Here is a 19,270-nt window from a genome sequence, read left to right as displayed (position 1 = left end):
AAGTGGAGACATCCTTGACACTCCTGACTTATGCCTCGTAGATGGTTGACCGAGGCGTCAGCAGATGAGTTCCTAGCCTCTCGCCCGCTCTTGTTACTACACACTTATAATGGGTGCAGCATACCCAGGGATGGTGATGAAGGTGTCTGGGCTACAAGGTATGATTTGGTACAAGTCCCTGGATGTTAGTGAGCAGAACTTTTCAGGGTCACAAGGGATGGTTGCGCCGGTGCCTAGGTCTGTCCAGTTTTATTCTCTTTCAACTTTTTTGTAGCTGTTTGATACAATTAAGTGGCTTTCCATCGGCCGTTTCAGGGGCCAGTTAAGAGCCAACCACATTGCTGTGTGTCTGAAGTCAAATGTAGGCCAGGCCAGGTAAGTATGTCAGATTTCCTTCTCTAACGTACAGAAGCAAACCAGGTGGGATTTTATACCTGGTAGTATCATGGCCACCATTACTCCGATTAACTTTTCGTGATAGATTTAATAATTCAATTGAAGTTTTCAGCTTCTGTTGTGGGATTTGAACTCGTGCTTTTGGCAGTAGCCAGGCTTCTGACTTACTAGTTCACGAATGTAACTGTTCCTCTTCATTCCTTGAAGAAGCTCTTTTGTACTCCTTGGACTGAGTGAAGTTAAGGGGATTTCTGATAGAGGTGAACAAGGTTGTGACATGTTTAGATATGGTCTACATATGAGACTGTTCATCGCCGATGGTATAAGAATTTAGTGACACAGAAGGTGCTTCAAGGTGCAAAGGGGGCTGTGAGGAAGATTGCGGTGATGGGAGCGGAGGGAATCGATGATTTCAAAAGAATTTGATGTGTAAGTGAGGCTGTGGAGATCAGGCACAGTGGTTGGCGCTGCTGCCTCACAGCGCCAGGGACCCGGGTTCTGTTCCGGCCTCGGGTGACTGTCTGTGTGGAGTTTGCACTTGCTCCCCGTGTCTGCATGGGTTTCGTCCGGGTGCGCCGGTTTCCCCCCCCCCCCCCACAGTCCAAAGATGTTCAGTGTTCGGTGGATTGACCATCTTAAAATTGAGCCTTCGTGTTGAAAGATGTGCAGGTTAGGTTATGAAGTTATGGGGGTAGAACGGGGTGTGGACCTAAGTCTAATGCTCTTTCAGAGGATGGGCCGAATGACCTCCCTCTCCACTGAAGGGATTCTATTCCATGGGAATGGGGGGATTGGAACTGATTGGACTACTCTGCACAGAACCAGCGTGCATTTGATGGGCTGAATGGCCGACTGTTGGGCCATTATGATTCTATGTGACCAAGCAATATCTTTTTTAAAATAAATTTAGATTAGCCAATTATTTTTTTCCGATTAAGGGGCAATTTAGCGTGGCCAATCCACCTACTTTGCACATTTTTGGGTTGTGGGGGTGAAGCCCACGCAGACACGGGGAGAACGTGCAAACTCCACACGGACAGTGACCCAGAGCCGGGATCGAACCTGGGACCTCAGCGCCGTGAGGCGGTTGTGCTAACCACTAGGCCACCGTGCTGCCCCCAAGCAATATCTTAAAGGAGTAATGAAATATGTAGAGAAACAGAAAGGAGCAGGGAAGACAGTGCAGAACTTAAAATCTGGGCAGCTGGAAGCAAGTCCTCTCTTGGTGGAGTGACGGAAATCAGGAGCTGTGCAAGAGGCCAGAATTGGAGAAATGTAAAAATCTCGAAGGCCTGTCGGGTGGGAGGTGGCTATCGAAACCTACAGAGCGGTTTACAATCACAGATAAGAATTTTTAAACTGAATCACTACGGCACCAGGAGTAGGTCTGTGAGCACAAGGGGTACTAATGAGTGGGATTTGGTGTAAGTCAGCAGACAAACTAGAATTTACAGAGAGACGCAGGTAAGAGTGACCAACTAGGGTGATCTTGGAATAATTGAGTATGGAGGCAAAGGAGGCACCACTGTAACAAGGATAGGAATTTAAAAACTGCCCTTTTTAAGCTGGTTTGGTTGCATTCATTTACTCAATGTCCATTGGAATCTCCTGCTGGTCGTTGGACGGGACGTTCTGCTTGTCCTGGGTTTCATTTTGACGCGTGAAGAAAAATGACCTGTCAAATCCTCGATGATGTTTCTCCATGTGGGCTGCAATGGATGTAATGGACGGACCAAATTCAATCACACTGTTCATCTTCAAGCCGATTTCATATTTATATCCTCCAGCGTGCATTCCCACAAGCTGGCCAAAGGAATCGAACAGTGGAGAACCAGAGGCACCATGGAAGAAGCAAGTGTTGTAGGTAATCCTGTCAGGACCTGTGATTTCTCGGAAAGAGTACTTAGTGAAAACTTGCACATAGTATCCAATGTTTCGCTGACCATAGGGGATGACAATGCAAGTGTCAGTGGATTTGCGAACTCCATCAGGGTGACCTATAATGTAGACCACTCCATTACTGGGTGGGGAGATTACAATGGGTGACACAGCTGGTGGAAGTTGTGAACTCTGACCAGCACAAGTCTTTAGGCTCAGCACTGCATAGTCAAGATCTGAGCTGTACAGTTTGAACCATGGCTTAACTTCATACCAGCCACCGGTAGGATTGTCCTCTTTGTAGGTGAAGGTCACCTTAGTAGATTTCTCTATTATGGCCTCCCCCTCATTCTCAGGCACCCCATCTCCAATGATCATCTTCACTACGTGATAACATGTCAGAATGTAGCCATTACCGAGGTGGAAGCAAGACGCAGTCCCTCCAATCCCGTTGTTATTCCATTTGACGAATCCAACTGCCTCACTCAATCGCACCAGCATTTCATGGACTGTAATGGGAACTCCATCACTTGTGACCTTCCCAAACTCTACCTTGAGCAGGTTCCAATTCTTTCCAATGCCTTTCTTAGTGCCTTTACTTTTTTCCAAACTTTGGTCAACCTGCTCGACCAGCTCACGGAGCAGATCGTTCCCTTTTCCTGGCACATTTTCCTCAGCCTGTTTCCCCTTGGGACTGGTATTGTCTGCCTTATTTCCTGCTTTGAATATTTTGTTGGTCAGTTTAAGTTCAAAGTGTTTGTTGTGGAGATCATTCACGCTGTGGGTGAACTGCCAAGATTTCTGCCCTTCCTTCAGGTACCATATATGCTCCTCAAGTTTAGGTAGGAACCTCCTATCCTTACACACAGCCTCCCGGATGGTCTCGCCTGCAAAGGCGTAAACACACAGATCATGCCCACCTTTTCTCAGAGATTCGCTCCTGATGATATGTTTCGGTGCTGTGCTAAATTCGCCAGCTGATTTTCCAGTGCTCCTGATATAGAATATAACACACTTCTTGCCTGAAGAACTGTCAGCTCGATAGCACAGCTCATTGTTATCTCGATAGAATATCACTTCAAAATGGGCTTTATCTGGGAGACATTTGCATGGCATTCCGAGATTAACACTACCTTCAATGTTATTTCTCCCAATGAAATCAAAAACCTTCCCATCATTTTTCCCTTCCTCCTCCTTGAATGCCTCAGAAGACATCAGAACAGAATATAAATTCTCATCCAGTTTCCCTCTTGCTACGTGCTGGGTGCTGTTCCTTTGGAAGTTGAATGTGAACTCTTTCACGCTGTCCTCTTCACTGTGCTCTGTAGCGTGGCCTGGTGGAGCCACTCGCATTATCCTTGCACCATTGGAGCCTTTCCTTACAGAGAGAGGTTCCCTTCTTTCAGTGTGAGATTTTTTACCCAGAACTGGGCTGGGAGATATGTTTTCAGAGTTCACCTGGAGGGAGAATAATAATAACATTTACTGGAAATATACAGGAACACAACAAAATCACTCAGCTCCTCTAACCTGTTAGAGAACAACAGGAGGAGGCCATCACCTCCCTCGAACCTGTTAGACAGGAAGAGGAAGAAGCCCCATTCAGCCCCTTCTCCAGCCTGTTACACAGGAACGGGAGGCCCCATTCAGCCCCTTCTCCAGCCTGTTACATAGGAACAGGGGGAGGCCCCATTCAGCCCCTTCCCCAGCCTTTGACAAAGGAACAGGAGGAGCCCATTCAGCCCCTTCTCCAGCATGTTGCACAGGAACAGGAGGCCCCATTCAGCCCCTTCTCCAGCCTGTTACACAGGAGACGGGGCTGGTTTAGCTCACCAGGCTAAATCGCTGGCTTTTAAAGCAGACCAAGCAGGCCAGCAGCACGGTTCGATTCCCGTACCAGCCTCCCCGGACAGGCGCCGGAATGTGGTGACTAGGGGCTTTTCACAGTAACTTCATTGAAGCCTACTCGTGACAATAAGCGATTTTCATTTTCATGTTGCACAGGAACAGGTCCCATTCAGCCCCTTCTCCAGCCTGTTATACAGGAACAGGAGGCCTCCTTCAGCCCCTTCTCCAGCCTGTTGCACAGGAACAGGAGGAGGCCCCATTCAGCCCCTTCTCCAGCCTGTTACACAGGAACAGGAGGCCTCCTTCAGCCCCTTCTCCAGCCTGTTACACAGGAACAGGAGGAGCCCCCATTCAGCCCCTTCTCCAGCCTGTTACACAGGAACAGGAGGAGGCCCCATTCAGCCCCTTCTCCAGCCTGTTATACAGGAACAGGAGGCCCCATTCAGCCGCTTCTCCAGCCTGTTACACAGGAACAGGAGGCCCCATTCAGCCGCTTCTCCAGCCTGTTACACAGGAACAGGAGGCCCCATTCAGCCCCTTCTCCAGCCTGTTACACAGGAACAGGAGGCCCCATTCAGCCCCTTCTCTAGCCTGTTACACAGGAACAGGAGGAGGCCCCATTCAGCCCCTTGAGCCTATTCCACAGGAACAGGAGGAGGCTATTCAGACCCCTGAATCTTTTATACAGCAAGAGGACATGACCACTCAGCCTGTTCCATTCAAAAGTAAATTTAGAAGAGACCAGGTTGGTATTCAAGAAATGTACTGCCTATGTGCTCCCCGATGTATAAATGACCTATTTATGTTAATTGGACGAGTCTTGCTTTGCAGGTGCCCTCCAATGTTGGAATTAACGATTGTTCTGTACCTGAGACTCAGAGTATTTAGGATAATAATCATTTACAACAGCCAACCTGGGTGCTTAATTCCTTAATGCCATTGGCCAAAAGAAATTATCAATCACAGTTTTGAAATTTTCCACAGATCACTCCCCTCAGCCTCAGCCACGTAATTTAGTTGCTCCTCGGGGAAACTACTCCAACCTTCGCCTGCGCCTTTTCATCAACCTTCCGCCCAGTTTCAGGTAAAAAGAGCTCTTTTCTGCGCCTTCAAGCAGGTGCTGCCCTGCGTGTGAGCACTCAACCGGAAGTCTCACTATCAAACTTTTTCAATTACTCTGTTGTACATTTTTTAAATCAACCTCATTCTCAAAGTTGAATGAATTAAACAAGTCTGTAGCCAGCAGTCCAGCCGTTAGTAGTAACAGTGGAATCTTTTGTTTGTCACTGGCTGACTCTAGCGCGGAGGCAGATAAATACAATTCAAACTGTTGTTTGAAAGTTCTCCAATTGAGATCGAGTTCACCAGTTGTCTTGAAGTGTCTGGGCTTCTGCAGTTCCATCTTACAGGCTGGAACTCAGTGCGATGGTTCTTCTTCTAACCTCTCTGGCTAACTGTTTGCTCTGCTTTCTGGAATCACTCCTAGGTACCATGTGGATTTTCCACTCCTCAGCACAATGTGGTGTTCTTCGTGTTTCTGATACCCAGGATGGATTCTGGACGCAGTGCACACTAAGACCACAAAGCGAAGTTAAATTCAGAAAGCTAAATTTTATTACACTACTTATTGTGCAGTTTGAACACTATTCCTGAAACTAGCAATACTACAAACTATAGTTACAATCTGTACTACACTAACACCTATCTCACACACACTATCTCTACTTGTTCTCTGCTCTACTCCTACTCTCGCTAACGTTTTCCCGCCTTCTCTGAGGAGTCTGAGAGGTATTCTCTTTTATTGGTCTCCGGCTCCACCTGGTGGTACATCTGGAGTTATCACATTAACTCTTAATGTGCCAGATGTTACACATAGTGTTACAGCCCCCCACAACCCAAAGATGTGCAGGGTAGTGAAGTGTTGGCCAGTGTAGACTTGAGAGATGAACAGACACTTCCAACACTGATTAAAGTTCAACTCAATTTTATTAACTAACTTCTAACTAACTAACACACGATGACTGTGGGTCTAAATAATGCTAACTTAATCTGGAGACCTAAGCCTTGTCCGAACCAATTGATTCTGTCAGCACGTGTTGTGAGTCCGTGCTGGGCTGAATAAGTTCCTGTTACACTCAGAGGCAGCACCCAGAATGAGCGGGAACCGTGGTGCCCTCTGCCTTTATAGTGTGTGTATTCTAAATGGTGATTGGCTGCGGTGTTTGTACATGTTGATTGGTCCCTGTGTGTGTCCATCAGTGTGTGTCTGCACCATGATATCCTGGTGTATATTATGACAGGTAGGTGGATTGGTCATGCTAAATTTGAAAAAAAATTGGGTGCTTCAAATTTGTATTAAAACAAAATGTTTAAAATACAGAGGTGAAGTGTTAATAGAATTGAGACGCAATGAGAGAATCTGAGAGACTGATGAGTGACATAAAACAGAATGCAAAGGCCTTTTCTCGGCATATGGACAGTAGACAGGTAGTAAGAGGAGGGTTGAGGCTGAATCATTAAATTCGAACTAGGCCTTTCAGGAATTATGTTAGGAAGCACTTAGACATAGACATAGAACAGTACAGCACAGAACAGGCCCTTCAGCCCTCGATGTTGTGCCGAGCAATGATCACCCTACTCAAACCCACGTATCCACCCTATACCCGTAACCCAACAACCCCCCCTTAACCTTACATTTTAGGACACTACGGGCAATTTAGCACGGCCAATCCACCTAACCCGCACATCTTTGGACTGTGGGAGGAAACCAGAGCACCCGGAGGAAACCCACGCACACACGGGGAGGACGTGCAGACTCCGCACAGACAGTGACCCAGCCGGGAATCGAACCTGGGACCCTGGAGCGGTGAAGCATTTATGCTAACCACCATGCTACCGTGCTCTTCTTCACAAAGAGTTGGGGGAGGAAGGGCTGATGCAAGCTGGAATGCCTCAACTGGAGCAGTTGATTCCTTTTATTAAGGAGGAATTCCAGCAGCAGAGGAAGGAAATGTAGGAGGATTGCTCGAGGGCCATTGAAGGAGCTGTGGCACCCCTGATGAGTTCGTCGGAATGGGCGGAGACATGTCAGGAGGTGTAGGGGTCACAGATGAGGGAGATCGAAGGAGTGATCTCGGACCGCAGCGATCGTGCGGTGGCTCTGGAGTCGGAGGTGGGGCTACGAGAGGACCTCTGTAAAATGGTGAGGGCAAAGGTGGAGGAGCAGGAGACTAGCTTGAGAAGGCAGAACCTACGAATAGTGGGCCTGTCTGAAAGAATGGAAGGTGTGAATGCCACAAGATATCTCTCGAAGATGCGGGTGGGGCTGGTGGCAGAAGGGGTGCTAGAAAAGGGCCCTGAAGTGGATCGAGTGCATTGGTCCCTGAGGAAGAAGCCTAGAGCTGGGGAGCCGCCGCGGGCGGTGATGATGACACTCCACAAATTTGTGGAGAAAGTGAAGATTTTGTGTTGGGCCAGGGAGAAGCCCACCTGCGACTAGGAAGGGGAATAGGGTCCGAATCTATCCAGGACATCGGAGCCAAGTTGGCAAAGCGGTGGGCAGGGTTCAACAAGGCCAAGGTGGTGCTGTACCGGCGGCAGATTTGGGGTGCTCTACCCGGCAAAGTTATAGGTGACATTTGGAGGCCTGGAGTATTATTTCTAGACGCCAGAAGCGGCCAAAGGCTTCATTAAGGAGCATGAACTGGGGGAGAATAGAGCGGACGATGCTTGGGAACCGGGGTGCTGGCACTATGTAATGGTCGAGAGCATGTTTGAAGTGGGCGTAGGGATTGGGGGAGTTTCATCTTTTTTTGGGAGGGGGTTCCTGATAACAGTTGGGATTCAAGGGGGTGTAGGGGTTCAATGTTTATGTGGGGATGGATGTTCCCATCCCCCCTCCTGTTTTATGGGACTGATTGTGTTTAACATTTGTTTGTTTGTTTGCTTTTGGAGAAGGCTACCTGGAGTTCAGGAGAAGTCTTTGGGTTGGGGTGGGTAAGGTCAGCATGGAGCCATCTTCCTTGAGCTGAGGACTGGGGAGGGGAGGGGGAGGTCATTGTGAGGTGACTTTGGGCAGGGACTGCCGAGCTAGCAGATGATGCTGGTGAACGGAAGTGAGGTGGTCGGGGAATAGGCCAAGATGGGTGGCCTGAGGGGAGGGAGCAACATGGCAGGGGGTGAGCGATGACATAGTCAGGGGCTGAGAAGGGGGCCACCTGGGATGGGCTAGGTATAGGGTGGAATTAAGGGGGCGGGAGTTAAGTGGGGAGGATGGCAGATGGTAGACAGGATTGCAGGCATAAGCCCTCCAGTAAAGCTGGTAACGTGGAACGTCCGGGGACTGAATGGGCCGATTAAAAGGTCGCGGGTGTTCACACACTCTGGAGCTTGAAACGGGGGTGCACGGAGACGCACCTCTGTGTGAAGGACCAGGTTAGGTTGAGGAAGGGGTGGGTTGGGCAGGTTTTCGCTCCGGGTTTGATTCAAAATCGAGGGGAGTGGCGATTTTAATGAGCAAAAAAAATGGGATTGGTGAGTGTGAAGGAGGTGAGGAATCCGGGTGGATATGTGATTGTGAGTGGGGTATTGGAAGAATGTGTATGTCCCAAATTGGGATGATGTGGGTTTTATGAGGGGGTTGCTGGCAGCGAACCAGGATTTGGCCAGGCACTAGTTGATCATAGGATTTTAACCTGGAGCCGAGGGTGGATAGATCGAGCCCCAGGTCGATGGCAGGGTACGAATGGCAAGGGGGCTGGGGAGGGTTTATGGAGAGGATGGGTATGGTGGATCATGGCGCTTTCAGAACCCAGGGGGAAGGGAGTATTCCTTCCTTTCACACGTCTATAAGGTGTATTCGAGGATTGGCCACTTTGTAGTCAGGAGATTTTGGTTGGGGTGGAGGGGGCAGAGTTGGCGGGGATAGTTATCTTGAACCATGCGCCCCACTGGCTGGAGATTCGGTTTAGAACTAAGTAAATATAGAATACCCAATTCATTTTTGTCCAATTAAGGAGCAATTTAGCGTGTCCAATTCACCTACCCTGCACATCTTTGGGTTGTGGGGTGAGACCCACACAGGCACGAGGAGAATGTGCAAACCCCACACTGACAGTGACCCGGAGCCTGGGTTGAACCCGGGTCCTCAGCGGCGTGAGGCGGAAGTGCTAACCACTGCGCCACCATGCCGTCCGTTCTACCTGCTTTGGCACTCAATCTTTGACACACTTGCTGATGAAGTCTGTGACGGTGGTGGCATACTCATTTAGGTTGGCCACTGAGTTCTTGAATATGGACCAGTCCACTGGCTCCAAACGATCATGAAGGAGCTCTTCTGCTGTTGCCTCGGATCAGCATTGCGCGACATTCTTAACCGGATTTGCCCGCTAAAGTTTCTGCTTGTCTGCGGGTGGAGCACTGTCTTAGTCCGATTTTTCCGAAGCCCGGTCGGGGGATGGATCGGTGTGTGCCCTTGTTACACTATAGTGTGATAAAGAGCCCGACGTCCCAGATTCCAGGCCGTTTTCCGCCCTGGTGGCCCAGGTGGGGGAGCATTTCAACCCAAAACCACTGCTCATCGTACGCCGTTTCCGGTTCCACGTGGATGGCCAGGCCCAAGCTGAGTGGCTGAGTGACTTTCTGGCCTGCCACTGAAAGCTGGAAGAGACTTGTGAATTTGGAGTGACGCTGAATGGGACACACAGGGACGTTTGGTAGCGGACTCCGTAATGCGGGCACACAACCAGAATTATTGGCTGAGTCCAACCTCGACCTGCAATGCGTGGTGAGGATAGCTAAGTGCTAAGGGGGTCGAGGAACTCCAGGGACTAACAGTGCTCAGTCTGGGACGCCAGATAGATAGTTTTTTGAAGAATAAAGGGATTAAGGGTTATGGTGTTCGGGCCGGAAAGTGGAGCTGAGTCCACAAAAGATCAGCCATGATCTAATTGAATGGCGGAGCAGGCTCGAGGGGCCAGATGGCCTACTCCTGCTCCTAGTTCTTATGTTCTTATGTTCTTATAACAAGTGGCAATCACTCTCGACTGGGTCTGAGGAGGGGGCCGCGTCATACATTCTCCCCAACCAGGAGGAACAGAAATATGGCCACCAGCCAGTGGGAGCCGCAACAGGCCGCGGTAACCAGAGACCGGAGGCCCTGTGAGGATCTACCTGCCACGCCAGACCCCCCAAGTGACAGGGCTTACTACGTGGAAGATGATGACAATATCTACCAGCAGTTATACACGTGACTGAGCCAAGAGTAGCGGCCATACTGATCTCCCTGCAAACTAATCTGCATGGAGCTCAACACTGGGGCGGTAGTCAGTCGCTATTCGTTCCTGGGCATGGTAAACTACCATGGCAAGTTCCTCCCAAACCTAGCCATCCCCCCTCCACTGTCTGTTGAAGAAGGGGCAATACGGGGAGTGTGGCCGATATCAGCAAATGTCTGACGTTGAGATGAAACGACAACTCTCTTTATCACAACTGCTAACCCACTTCAGCCCATCCCGGTCAATCCTGTTGACCTGCAGCGCTTCTCCGTCTGGCATCGGGGCCACGCTGGCCCACAAAATGGACGATGGATCTGAGCGTTCCTTTGCCTCCAGAACGTTGGACGACCCAGAGAAACGGTATACTCAGATCGAGAAGGAGGGTTTGGCTGTTGTGTTCGTGGTCAAGAAATTCTCTCAATATGTCTACGGGCATTGCTTCACCATTCTCACTGACCACAAGCCCCTCCTAGGGCTCTTCAAAGAAGATAGAGCAATTGCTTTTCTTTCCCCCCGCCTGCATACAGCGATGGGCATTGCTGCTCGCAGCGTATGACTGTGTTGCAACACAGCTCCGGGACCAGAATTCCCCACGCTGATGCATTAAGCCGCCTGCCCCTGCCGACCAGGGCACCTACATCAGCGGTGGCTGCCGAGGTCATTGTCCCCCTCTATTTTATGGTCACAGGATCCCGCATCCACAGGTGGACCCAGGCTGACCTTCAGCCATCCCGTGTCCAGCAGGGACAATCCAGGGAATTATAGACCTGTGAGTTTGACATCAGTGGTAGGCAAACTGTTGGAGAAGATACTGAGGGATAGGATCTATTCACATCTGGAAGAAAATAGACTTATCAGTGATAGGCAGCCTGGTTTTGTGCATGTCTTACAAACGTAATAGAATTCTTTGAGGAAGTGGCAAAGTTAATTGATGAGGGAAGAGCTGTAGATGTCATATTCATGGACTTTAGTAAGGCGTTTGATAAGGTTTCCCATGGCAGGTTTATGGAAAAAGTGAAGTCGTATGGGGTTCAGGGTGTACTAGCTAGATGGATGAAGAACTGGCTGGGCAACAGGAGACAGAGAGTAATGGTGGAAGGGAGTGTCTCAAAATGGAGAAGGGTGACTAGTGGTGTTCCACAGGGATCCGCGCTCGCACCACTGTTGTTTGTGATATATATATATATATAAATGACCTGGAGGAAGGTATAAGTGGTCTGATGAGCAAGTTTGCAGATGATACTAAGATTGGTGGAGTTGCAGATAGCGAGGAGGACTGTCAGAGAATACAGCAAAATATAGATAGATTGGAGAGTTGGGCAGAGAAATGGCAGATGGAGTTCAATCCAGGCAAATGCGAGGTGATGCATTTTGGAAGATCTAACTCAAGAGCAGACTATATGGTCAATGGAAGAGTCCTGGGGAAAATTGATGTACAGAGAGACCTGGGAGTTCAGGTCCATTGTACCCTGAAGGTGGCAACACAGGTTGATAGAGTGATCAAGAAGGCATACAGCATGCTTGCCTTCATCGGAAGGGGTATTGAGTACAAGAGTCAGCAGGTCATGTTACAGTTGTATAGGACTTTGGTTAGGCCACATTTGGAATACTGCGTGCAGTTCAGGTCGCCACATTACCAGAAGGATGTGGATGCTTTAGAGAGGGTGCAGAGGAGGTTCACCAGGATGTTGCCTGGTATGGAGGGTGCTAGCTATGAAGAAAGGTTGAGTAGATTAGGATTGTTTTTGTTGGAAAGACGGAGGTGAGGGGGGACCTGATTGAGGTCAACAAAATTGAGAGGTATGTACAAGCTTTTCCCAAGAGTGGGGGTGTCAGTTACAAGGGGTTACGATTTCAAGGTGAGAGGGGGAAAGTTTAAGGGAGATGTGCATGGAAACTTTTTTATGCAGAGGGTGGTGGGTGCCTGGAACGCTTTGCCAGCAGAGGTCATAGAGGCGGGCACGATAGCATAATTTAAGATGCATCTAGACAGATACATGAACGGGCGGAGAACAGAGGGAAGTAGATCCTTGGAAAATAGGCGACAGGTTTAGATAAAGGATCTGGACCGGCGCAGGCTGGGAGGGCCGAAGGGCCTGTTCCTGTGCTGGTGGGACTTGGCAAAAACAGGCGGGAACTCGGCTCATCGCGGGCCGGAGAATCGCTGGGGGGGGGGGGCGCCGACCGGCGCGATTCCTACTCCGGCCAAATCCCTGGCACCGGAGAATTCGGCAACGGGCGGGGCAGGATTCACACCGCCCCCGGTGATTCTCCAACCCGGGGGGGGGGGGGGGGGGGGTTGGAGATGCCTGCCCCGGATCAGAATTACAGGGACCAAGGCCAGTCTTAGTCAAGTGAGAATACAGTGTGCTGAGACACGCCTTTGAATCGGGGTTTTAAGTATTGGACTTTGTTTTTGAATTGGAACAGTTAAGGGGGAATTCATTAAGTGTTATACATAGATTACTGCAGCTGGGTGGTGTCTTTGTAATTGATAAAAAGTCTTGCTGTGTGTTTATATAAATGTTAACTAAGTTCTTAGAATAAAGCTTGTTTTGATAAAAAGTGTCCAGGAAGACTGTTGAAGCACACCTGAAGGGACGACTCTTGTGCTCATCCTAGCTAAATTCAACATAAAGGTTGGAGGTCAGGTGGACTCAATAATATATTTTGGAGTTTCAAAGCCCTGGCCCATAACAACAGGACTAGAATTGTGCGGGTGGAGGTGAAGAATCATAAAGGTAAAAAGACCCTGACGGGACTAATGTACAGCCCCCCCCCCACCCAGCAGTAGTCAGGATGTGGGGCAGAAAATAAATCAGGAGACCGAAAAGGCATGTAAAAAAGGCAATATCACAATAATCATTGGGGGGGGCTTCAATATGCAGGTGGACTGGGAAAATCTGGTTGGTAAATTTGTGGAATGTCTAAGAGATGGTTTTTTTGGAGCAGCTTGTGACAGAGCCTACTAGGGAACAGGCAATTCTGGATTTGGTGATGTACAATGAGGTAGACTTGATGAGGGAACTTAAGGTGAAGGAACCCTTAGGGAGCAGTGACCACAAAATTTACCCTGCAGTTTGAGAGGGAGAAGCTGCAATCAGATGTCAAAATTAAATAAATGCAACGACAAAGACATGAGTGAAGTGCTGGCCAGGGTTGATTTGAAGGGGAACTGAGCAGGGGAGACAGTGGAACAGCAATGGCAGGGGGTTTTGGGACGTTATTAGGGAGGAACATCAGAAGTTCATCCCAAGGAAGAGGAAACATGCTCAGGGAAGGACGTGGCATCCCTAACTAATGAGGGAAGTTAAGCATAAAAACAAAAAAAACCAACGTACAAAGTGGCGAGGCCACTTTGGTTTTGGGTAATGAACCAGGCCAGGTGTTAGATCTGGAGGTATGTGAGCACTTTGGAAACAGTGACCACAATTCGGTGACCTTTACGTTAGTGATGGAAAGGGATAAGTATACCCCGCAGGGCAAGAGTTATAGCTGGGGGAAGGGCAATTATGATGCCATTAGACATGACTTAGGATGTGTAGGTTGGAGAAGTAGGCTGCAAGGGTTGGGCACACTGGATATGTGGAGCTTGTTCAAGGAACAGCTATTGCATGTTCTTGATAAGTACGTACGTCAGGCAGGGAGGAAGGGGTCGAGCGAGGCAACCGTGGTTTACCAAAGAAGTGGAATCTCTTGTTAAGAGGAAGAAGGAGGCCTATGTGAAGATGAGGTGTGAAGTTTCAGTTGGGGCGCTTGATAGTTACAAGGAAGCGAGGAAGGATCTAAAGAGAGAGCTAAGACGAGCAAGGAGGGGACATGAGAAGTCTTTGGCAGGTAGGATCAAGGAAAACTCAAAAGCTTTCTATAGGTATGTCAGGAATAAAAGAATGACTAGGGTAAGAGTAGGGCCAGTCAAGGACAGTGGTGGGAAGTTGTGTGTGGAGGCTGAGGAGATGAGCGAGATACTAAATGAATACTTTTCGTCAGTATTCACTCAAGAAAAAGATAATATTGTGGAGGAGAATGCTGAGACCCAGGCTATTAGAATAGATGGCATTGAGGTGCGTAGGGAAGAAGTGTTGGCAATTCTGGACAAGGTGAAAATAGATAAGTCCCCGGGGCCTGATGGGATTTATCCTAGGATTCTCTGGGAAGCCAGGGAAGAGATTGCTGAGCCTTTGGCTTTGATTTTTAGGTCATCATTGGCTACAGGAATAGTGCCAGAGGACTGGAGGATAGCAAATGTGGTCCCTTTGTTCAAGAAGGGGAGTAGAGATAACCCCGGTAACTTTCGGCCGGTGAGCCTAACGTCTGTGGTGGGTAAAGTCTTGGAGAGGATTATAAAAGATACGATTTATAATCATCTAGATAGGAATAATATGATTATGGATAGTCAGCATGGTTTTGTGAAGGGTAGGTCATGCCTCACAAACCTTATCGAGTTCTTTGAGAAGGTGACTGAACAGGTAGACGAGGGTAGAGCAGTTGATGTGGTGTATATGGATTTCAGTAAAGCATTTGGTAAGGTTCCCCACGGTCGGCTATTGCAGAAAATACGGAGGCTGGGGATTGAGGGTGATTTAGAGATGTGGATCAGAAATTGGCTAGTTGAAAGAAGACAGAGAGTGGTAGTTGATGGGAAATGTTCAGAATGGAGTTCAGTTACAAGTGGCGTACCACAAGGATCTGTTCTGGGGCCGTTGCTGTTTGTCATTTTTATAAATGACCTGGAGGAGGGCGCAGAAGGATGGATGAGTAAATTTGCAGACGACACTAAAGTCGGTGGAGTTGTAGACAGAGCGGAAGGATGTTGCAGGTTACAGAGGGACATAGATAAGCTGCAGAGCTGGGCTGAGAGGTGGCAAATGGAGTTTAATGTGGAGAAGTGTGAGGTGATTCACTTTGGAAAGAATAACAGGAATGCGGAATATTTGGCGAACGGTAAAATTCTTGGTAGTGTGGATGAGCAGAGGGATCTCGGTGTCCATGTACATAGATCTCTGAAAGTTGCCACCCAGGTTGATAGGGTTGTGAAGAAGGCCTATAGTGTGTTGGCCTTTATTGGTAGAGGGATTGAGTTCCGGAGCCATGAGGTCATGTTGCAGTTGTACAAAACTCTAGTACGGCCGCATTTGGAGTATTGCGTACAGTTCTGGCCGCCTCATTATAGGAAGGACGTGGAAGCTTTGGAACGGGTGCAGAGGAGATTTACCAGGATGTTGCCTGGTATGGAGGGAAAATCTTATGAGGAAAGGCTGATGGACTTGAGGTTGTTTTCGTTAGAGAGAAGAAGGTTAAGAGGTGACTTAATAGAGGCATACAAAATGATCAGAGGGTTAGATAGGGTGGACAGCGAGAGCCTTCTCCCGCGGATGGAGGTGGCTAGCACGAGGGGACACAGCCTTAAATTGAGGGGGAAAAGATATAGGACAGAGGTCAGAGGTAGGTTTTTTACGCAAAGAGTGGTGAGGCCGTGGAATGCCCTACCTGCAACAGTAGTGAACTCGCCAACATTGAGGGCATTTAAAAGTTTATTGGATAAGCATATGGATGATAAGGGCATAGTGTAGGTTAGATGGCCTTTAGTTTTTTTCCATGTCGGTGCAACATCGAGGGCCGAAGGGCCTGTACTGCGCTGTATCGTTCTATGTTCTATGATTAGTGGGAAGCCAGAGGATCGGGAAGCCTTTAAAAGCGAGCAGAGGACAATTAAAAAGCAATAAAGGGGGAGAAGATGAAATATGAGTGTAAGTTAGCTAGTAATATAAAAGAAGATAGGAAGAGTTTATTTCACTTTATAAAAGGTAAGAGAGAGGCAAGAATCGCTGGAAAATGTGGCTGGAAAAGTAGTAATAGGAAACAAAGAAATGGTACAGGAACTGAATAGATACTTTGCATCAGTCGTCATGGTGGAAGAAGTCAGTAGGATGCCAGAACTCCAGGGGAATCAGGAGGTAGAGGTGGGTGTAGTGGCCATCACTAAGGAGAAGGTTCTTTTAGAACAGTACAGCACAGAACAGGCCCTTCGGCCCTCGATGTTGTGCCGAGCAATGATCACCCCACTCAAACCCACGTATCCACCCTATACCTGTTACCCAACAACCCCCCCCTTAACCTTACTTTTTAGGACACTACGTGCAATTTAGCATGGCCAATCCACCTAACCCGCACATCTTTGGACTGTGAGAGGAAACCGGAGCACCCGGAGGAAACCCACGCACACACGAGGAGGACGTGCAGACTCCGCACAGACATTGACCCAGCCGGGAATCGAACCTGGGACCCTGGAGCTGTGAAGCATTTATGCTAACCACCATGCTACCGTGCTGCCTTTCCGTTCTGGGGAAACTGAAAGATCAGAAGGCGGATAAATCACATGGACCGGATGGACTACACCCCAGGGATCGAAAGGAGTATCTGAAGAGATTGTGGAGAAATTGGTCGTGATCTTTCAGGAATCACTGGAGGCAGGGACAGTCCCAGAGGGCTGGAAAATGGTTCATGTAACACCCCTGTTTAAGAAGGGAGGGAGACAGAAGGTGGGAAATTATAGGCCGGTTAGCCTGACTTCGGTCATTGGTTTTAGGGTCCTTATTAAATATGAGAATAGGGCGGCACGGTGACGCAGAGGTTAGCACTGCTGCCTCACGCCGACGAGGACCCGGGTTCAATCCCGGCCCCGGCTCACTGCCCGTGTGGAGTTTTCACATTCTCCATGTGTCTGCCTGGGTCTCACCCCCACAACTCAAAGATGTGCAGGGTGGGTGGATTGGCCACGCTTAATTGTCCTTTAATTAGAAAAAAAAGGAAATGGGCACTTTAAATTTATAAAAAAAATGAAAGATGAGATTGCAGAGTACTTGGAAGTGCATAATAAAATAGGACCGAGTCAGCAAGGCTTCGTCAAGGCAAGGTCATATCTGACAGATATGTTAGAATTCTTTGAGGAGGTAACAAGGAAGTTAAAGCAAAGAGAACCAGTGGACGTGATCTATTTAGATTTCCAGAAGGCCTTTGACAAGGTGCCGAATAGTAGGCTGTCAAATAAGTTAGGAACCCATGGTATTAAGAGCATGATAATGGCATGGATAAAGGATTGGCTGACTGGCAGAAGGCAGAGAGTGGGGATAAAGGGGTCTATTTCAGGATGGCAGCCGGGGTCTGTGCTGGGACCACAACATTTCACAATATGCATTAACTAGCTGGAAGAAAGAACTGTCGGCATTGTTGCCAAGTTTGCAGATAATATGAAGATATGCAGAGGGACAATTAGTATTGAGGAAGCATGGGGGCTGGATAAGGATTTGGACGTGCAAAGATCTGGCAGATGGAATACAATGTGGAAAAGTGTGAGGTTCTGCACTTTGGTCGGAAGAATAGAAGCATAGACTATTTTCTAAATGGGGAAATGCTTAGGAAATCAGAAGCACAAAGGAACTTGGGAGTCCTTGTTCAAGATTCTCTTCAGGTTAATGTACAGGTTCAGTTGGCAGTTAGAAAGGCAAATGCAATGTTAGCATTCAGGTCGAGAGGGCTAGAATATAAGAGCAGGGATATTCTTCTGAGGCTGCATAGTCGGACCCCATTTGGCGTATTGTGAGCAGTTTTGGGCCCTGTATCTAAAGAAGGATGTGCTGGCCTTGGAAAGGGTCCAGAGGAGGTTCACGAGAATGATCCCCGGAATGAAGAGCTTGTCGTATGAGGAATGGTTGAGGACTAGGGGCTGGTTTAGCACACTGGGCTAAATCACTGGTTTCTAAAGCAGACCAAGGCAGTCCAACAATACGGTTCAATTCCTGTACCAGCCTCCCCGAACAGGCGCCGGAATGTGGCGACTAGGGGCTTTTCACAGTCACTTAATTGAAGCCTACTCGTGACAATAAGCGATTTTCATTTCATTTCATCTGTACTCATTGAAACTTACTGCGAGGCCTGGACAGAGTGGACGTGGAGGGGATGTTTCCACTTGTGGGAAATACGAGAACCAGAGGACACCATCTCAGACTAAAGGGACGATTCCTAAAAACAGAGGAGGAGGAATTTCTTCAGCAAGAGGTTGGTGAATCTGTGGAACTCTTTGCCGCAGAAGGCTGTGGAGGCCAAACACTGAATGTCTTTAAGACAGAGATAGATAGGTTCACGGGGAGAAGGCAGGAGAATGGGAATGAGAAACATATCAGTTATGATTGAATGGCGGAGCAGATTCGATGGGCCGAGTGGCTTAATTCTGCTCCCCTGTCTTATGGTCTTGATGATTGTGGACGGTGGGTTTGCTGTGGGGAAAGAGCCCGCTGATTGTGGGGGTGGGGGGGTGCAGTGGAGTTGACCTTCTGTCTAAGCAGAACTTAGTCCTGTCTATTTTTCAGCAAGGGTCTGTTACTGCCACAACATCATATCCCCATATTGCTGTTTGCATATGCCGCTCACTAACCTTGTTTATGTAGCGATCCATACTCTCCTTTCCCAGTGGTTTCAAAGGTGTTTTGGACTTCCTACGTTGTTTCAAAGGCATGGTTCCTTTTCAATGGTGATCACAGGAATAACAAGACTGTAATAACCCTGAAAAATATTGATTAATAAGCGTGAGTAACATGTAGCCCAGTCCACTGAAATCTGGCAGTGACAGATGAATTAGTAATTGGTATGGACCTGGTCGGAATGAACGTAGGAATTGGAGGAGGCCCCATTCAGCACCTTCTCCAGCCTGTTACACAGGAACAGGAGGAGGCCCCATTCAGCCCCTTCTCCAGCCCATTACACAGGAACAGGAGGAGGCCCCATTCAGCCCCTTCTCCAGCCTGTTACACAGGAACAGGAGGAGGCCCCATTCAGCCCCTTCTCCAGCTTGTTACATAGGAACAGGAGGAGGC

At 48.5% G+C, this 19,270-nt stretch overlaps 1 protein-coding gene across 1 annotated transcript; it reads right to left on the bottom strand.

Moving 5' to 3' along the window:
* Window positions 1–1,507: 1,507 nt before the first annotated feature.
* Window positions 1,508–18,953, bottom strand: LOC119967884 (serine protease FAM111B-like). Its single transcript, XM_038800972.1, has 2 exons — window positions 18,832–18,953; window positions 1,508–3,732 (listed from the first exon to the last, which is right to left on the bottom strand). Exons 1-2 carry the CDS (start codon window positions 18,910–18,912, stop codon window positions 1,981–1,983), a joined length of 1,833 nt encoding a protein of 610 aa, XP_038656900.1. The 5' UTR covers window positions 18,913–18,953; the 3' UTR covers window positions 1,508–1,980.
* Window positions 18,954–19,270: the final 317 nt, after the last annotated feature.

The sequence above is a fragment of the Scyliorhinus canicula genome, chromosome 6 (assembly GCF_902713615.1).
Source record: "Scyliorhinus canicula chromosome 6, sScyCan1.1, whole genome shotgun sequence".
NCBI lineage: Eukaryota > Metazoa > Chordata > Chondrichthyes > Carcharhiniformes > Scyliorhinidae > Scyliorhinus > Scyliorhinus canicula.
This window is presented reverse-complemented; position numbering and strand designations above follow the sequence as displayed.

Coding starts and splice junctions, on each gene's coding strand:
- LOC119967884 (XM_038800972.1), bottom strand. CDS start 18,912: ATGCCTTTGAAACAACGTAGGAAGTCCAAAACACCTTTGAAACCACTG. Junction 3,733..18,831: donor TGGATCGCTACATAAACAAG/GTTAGTGAGCGG, acceptor TTCTCCCTCCAG/GTGAACTCTGAAAACATATC.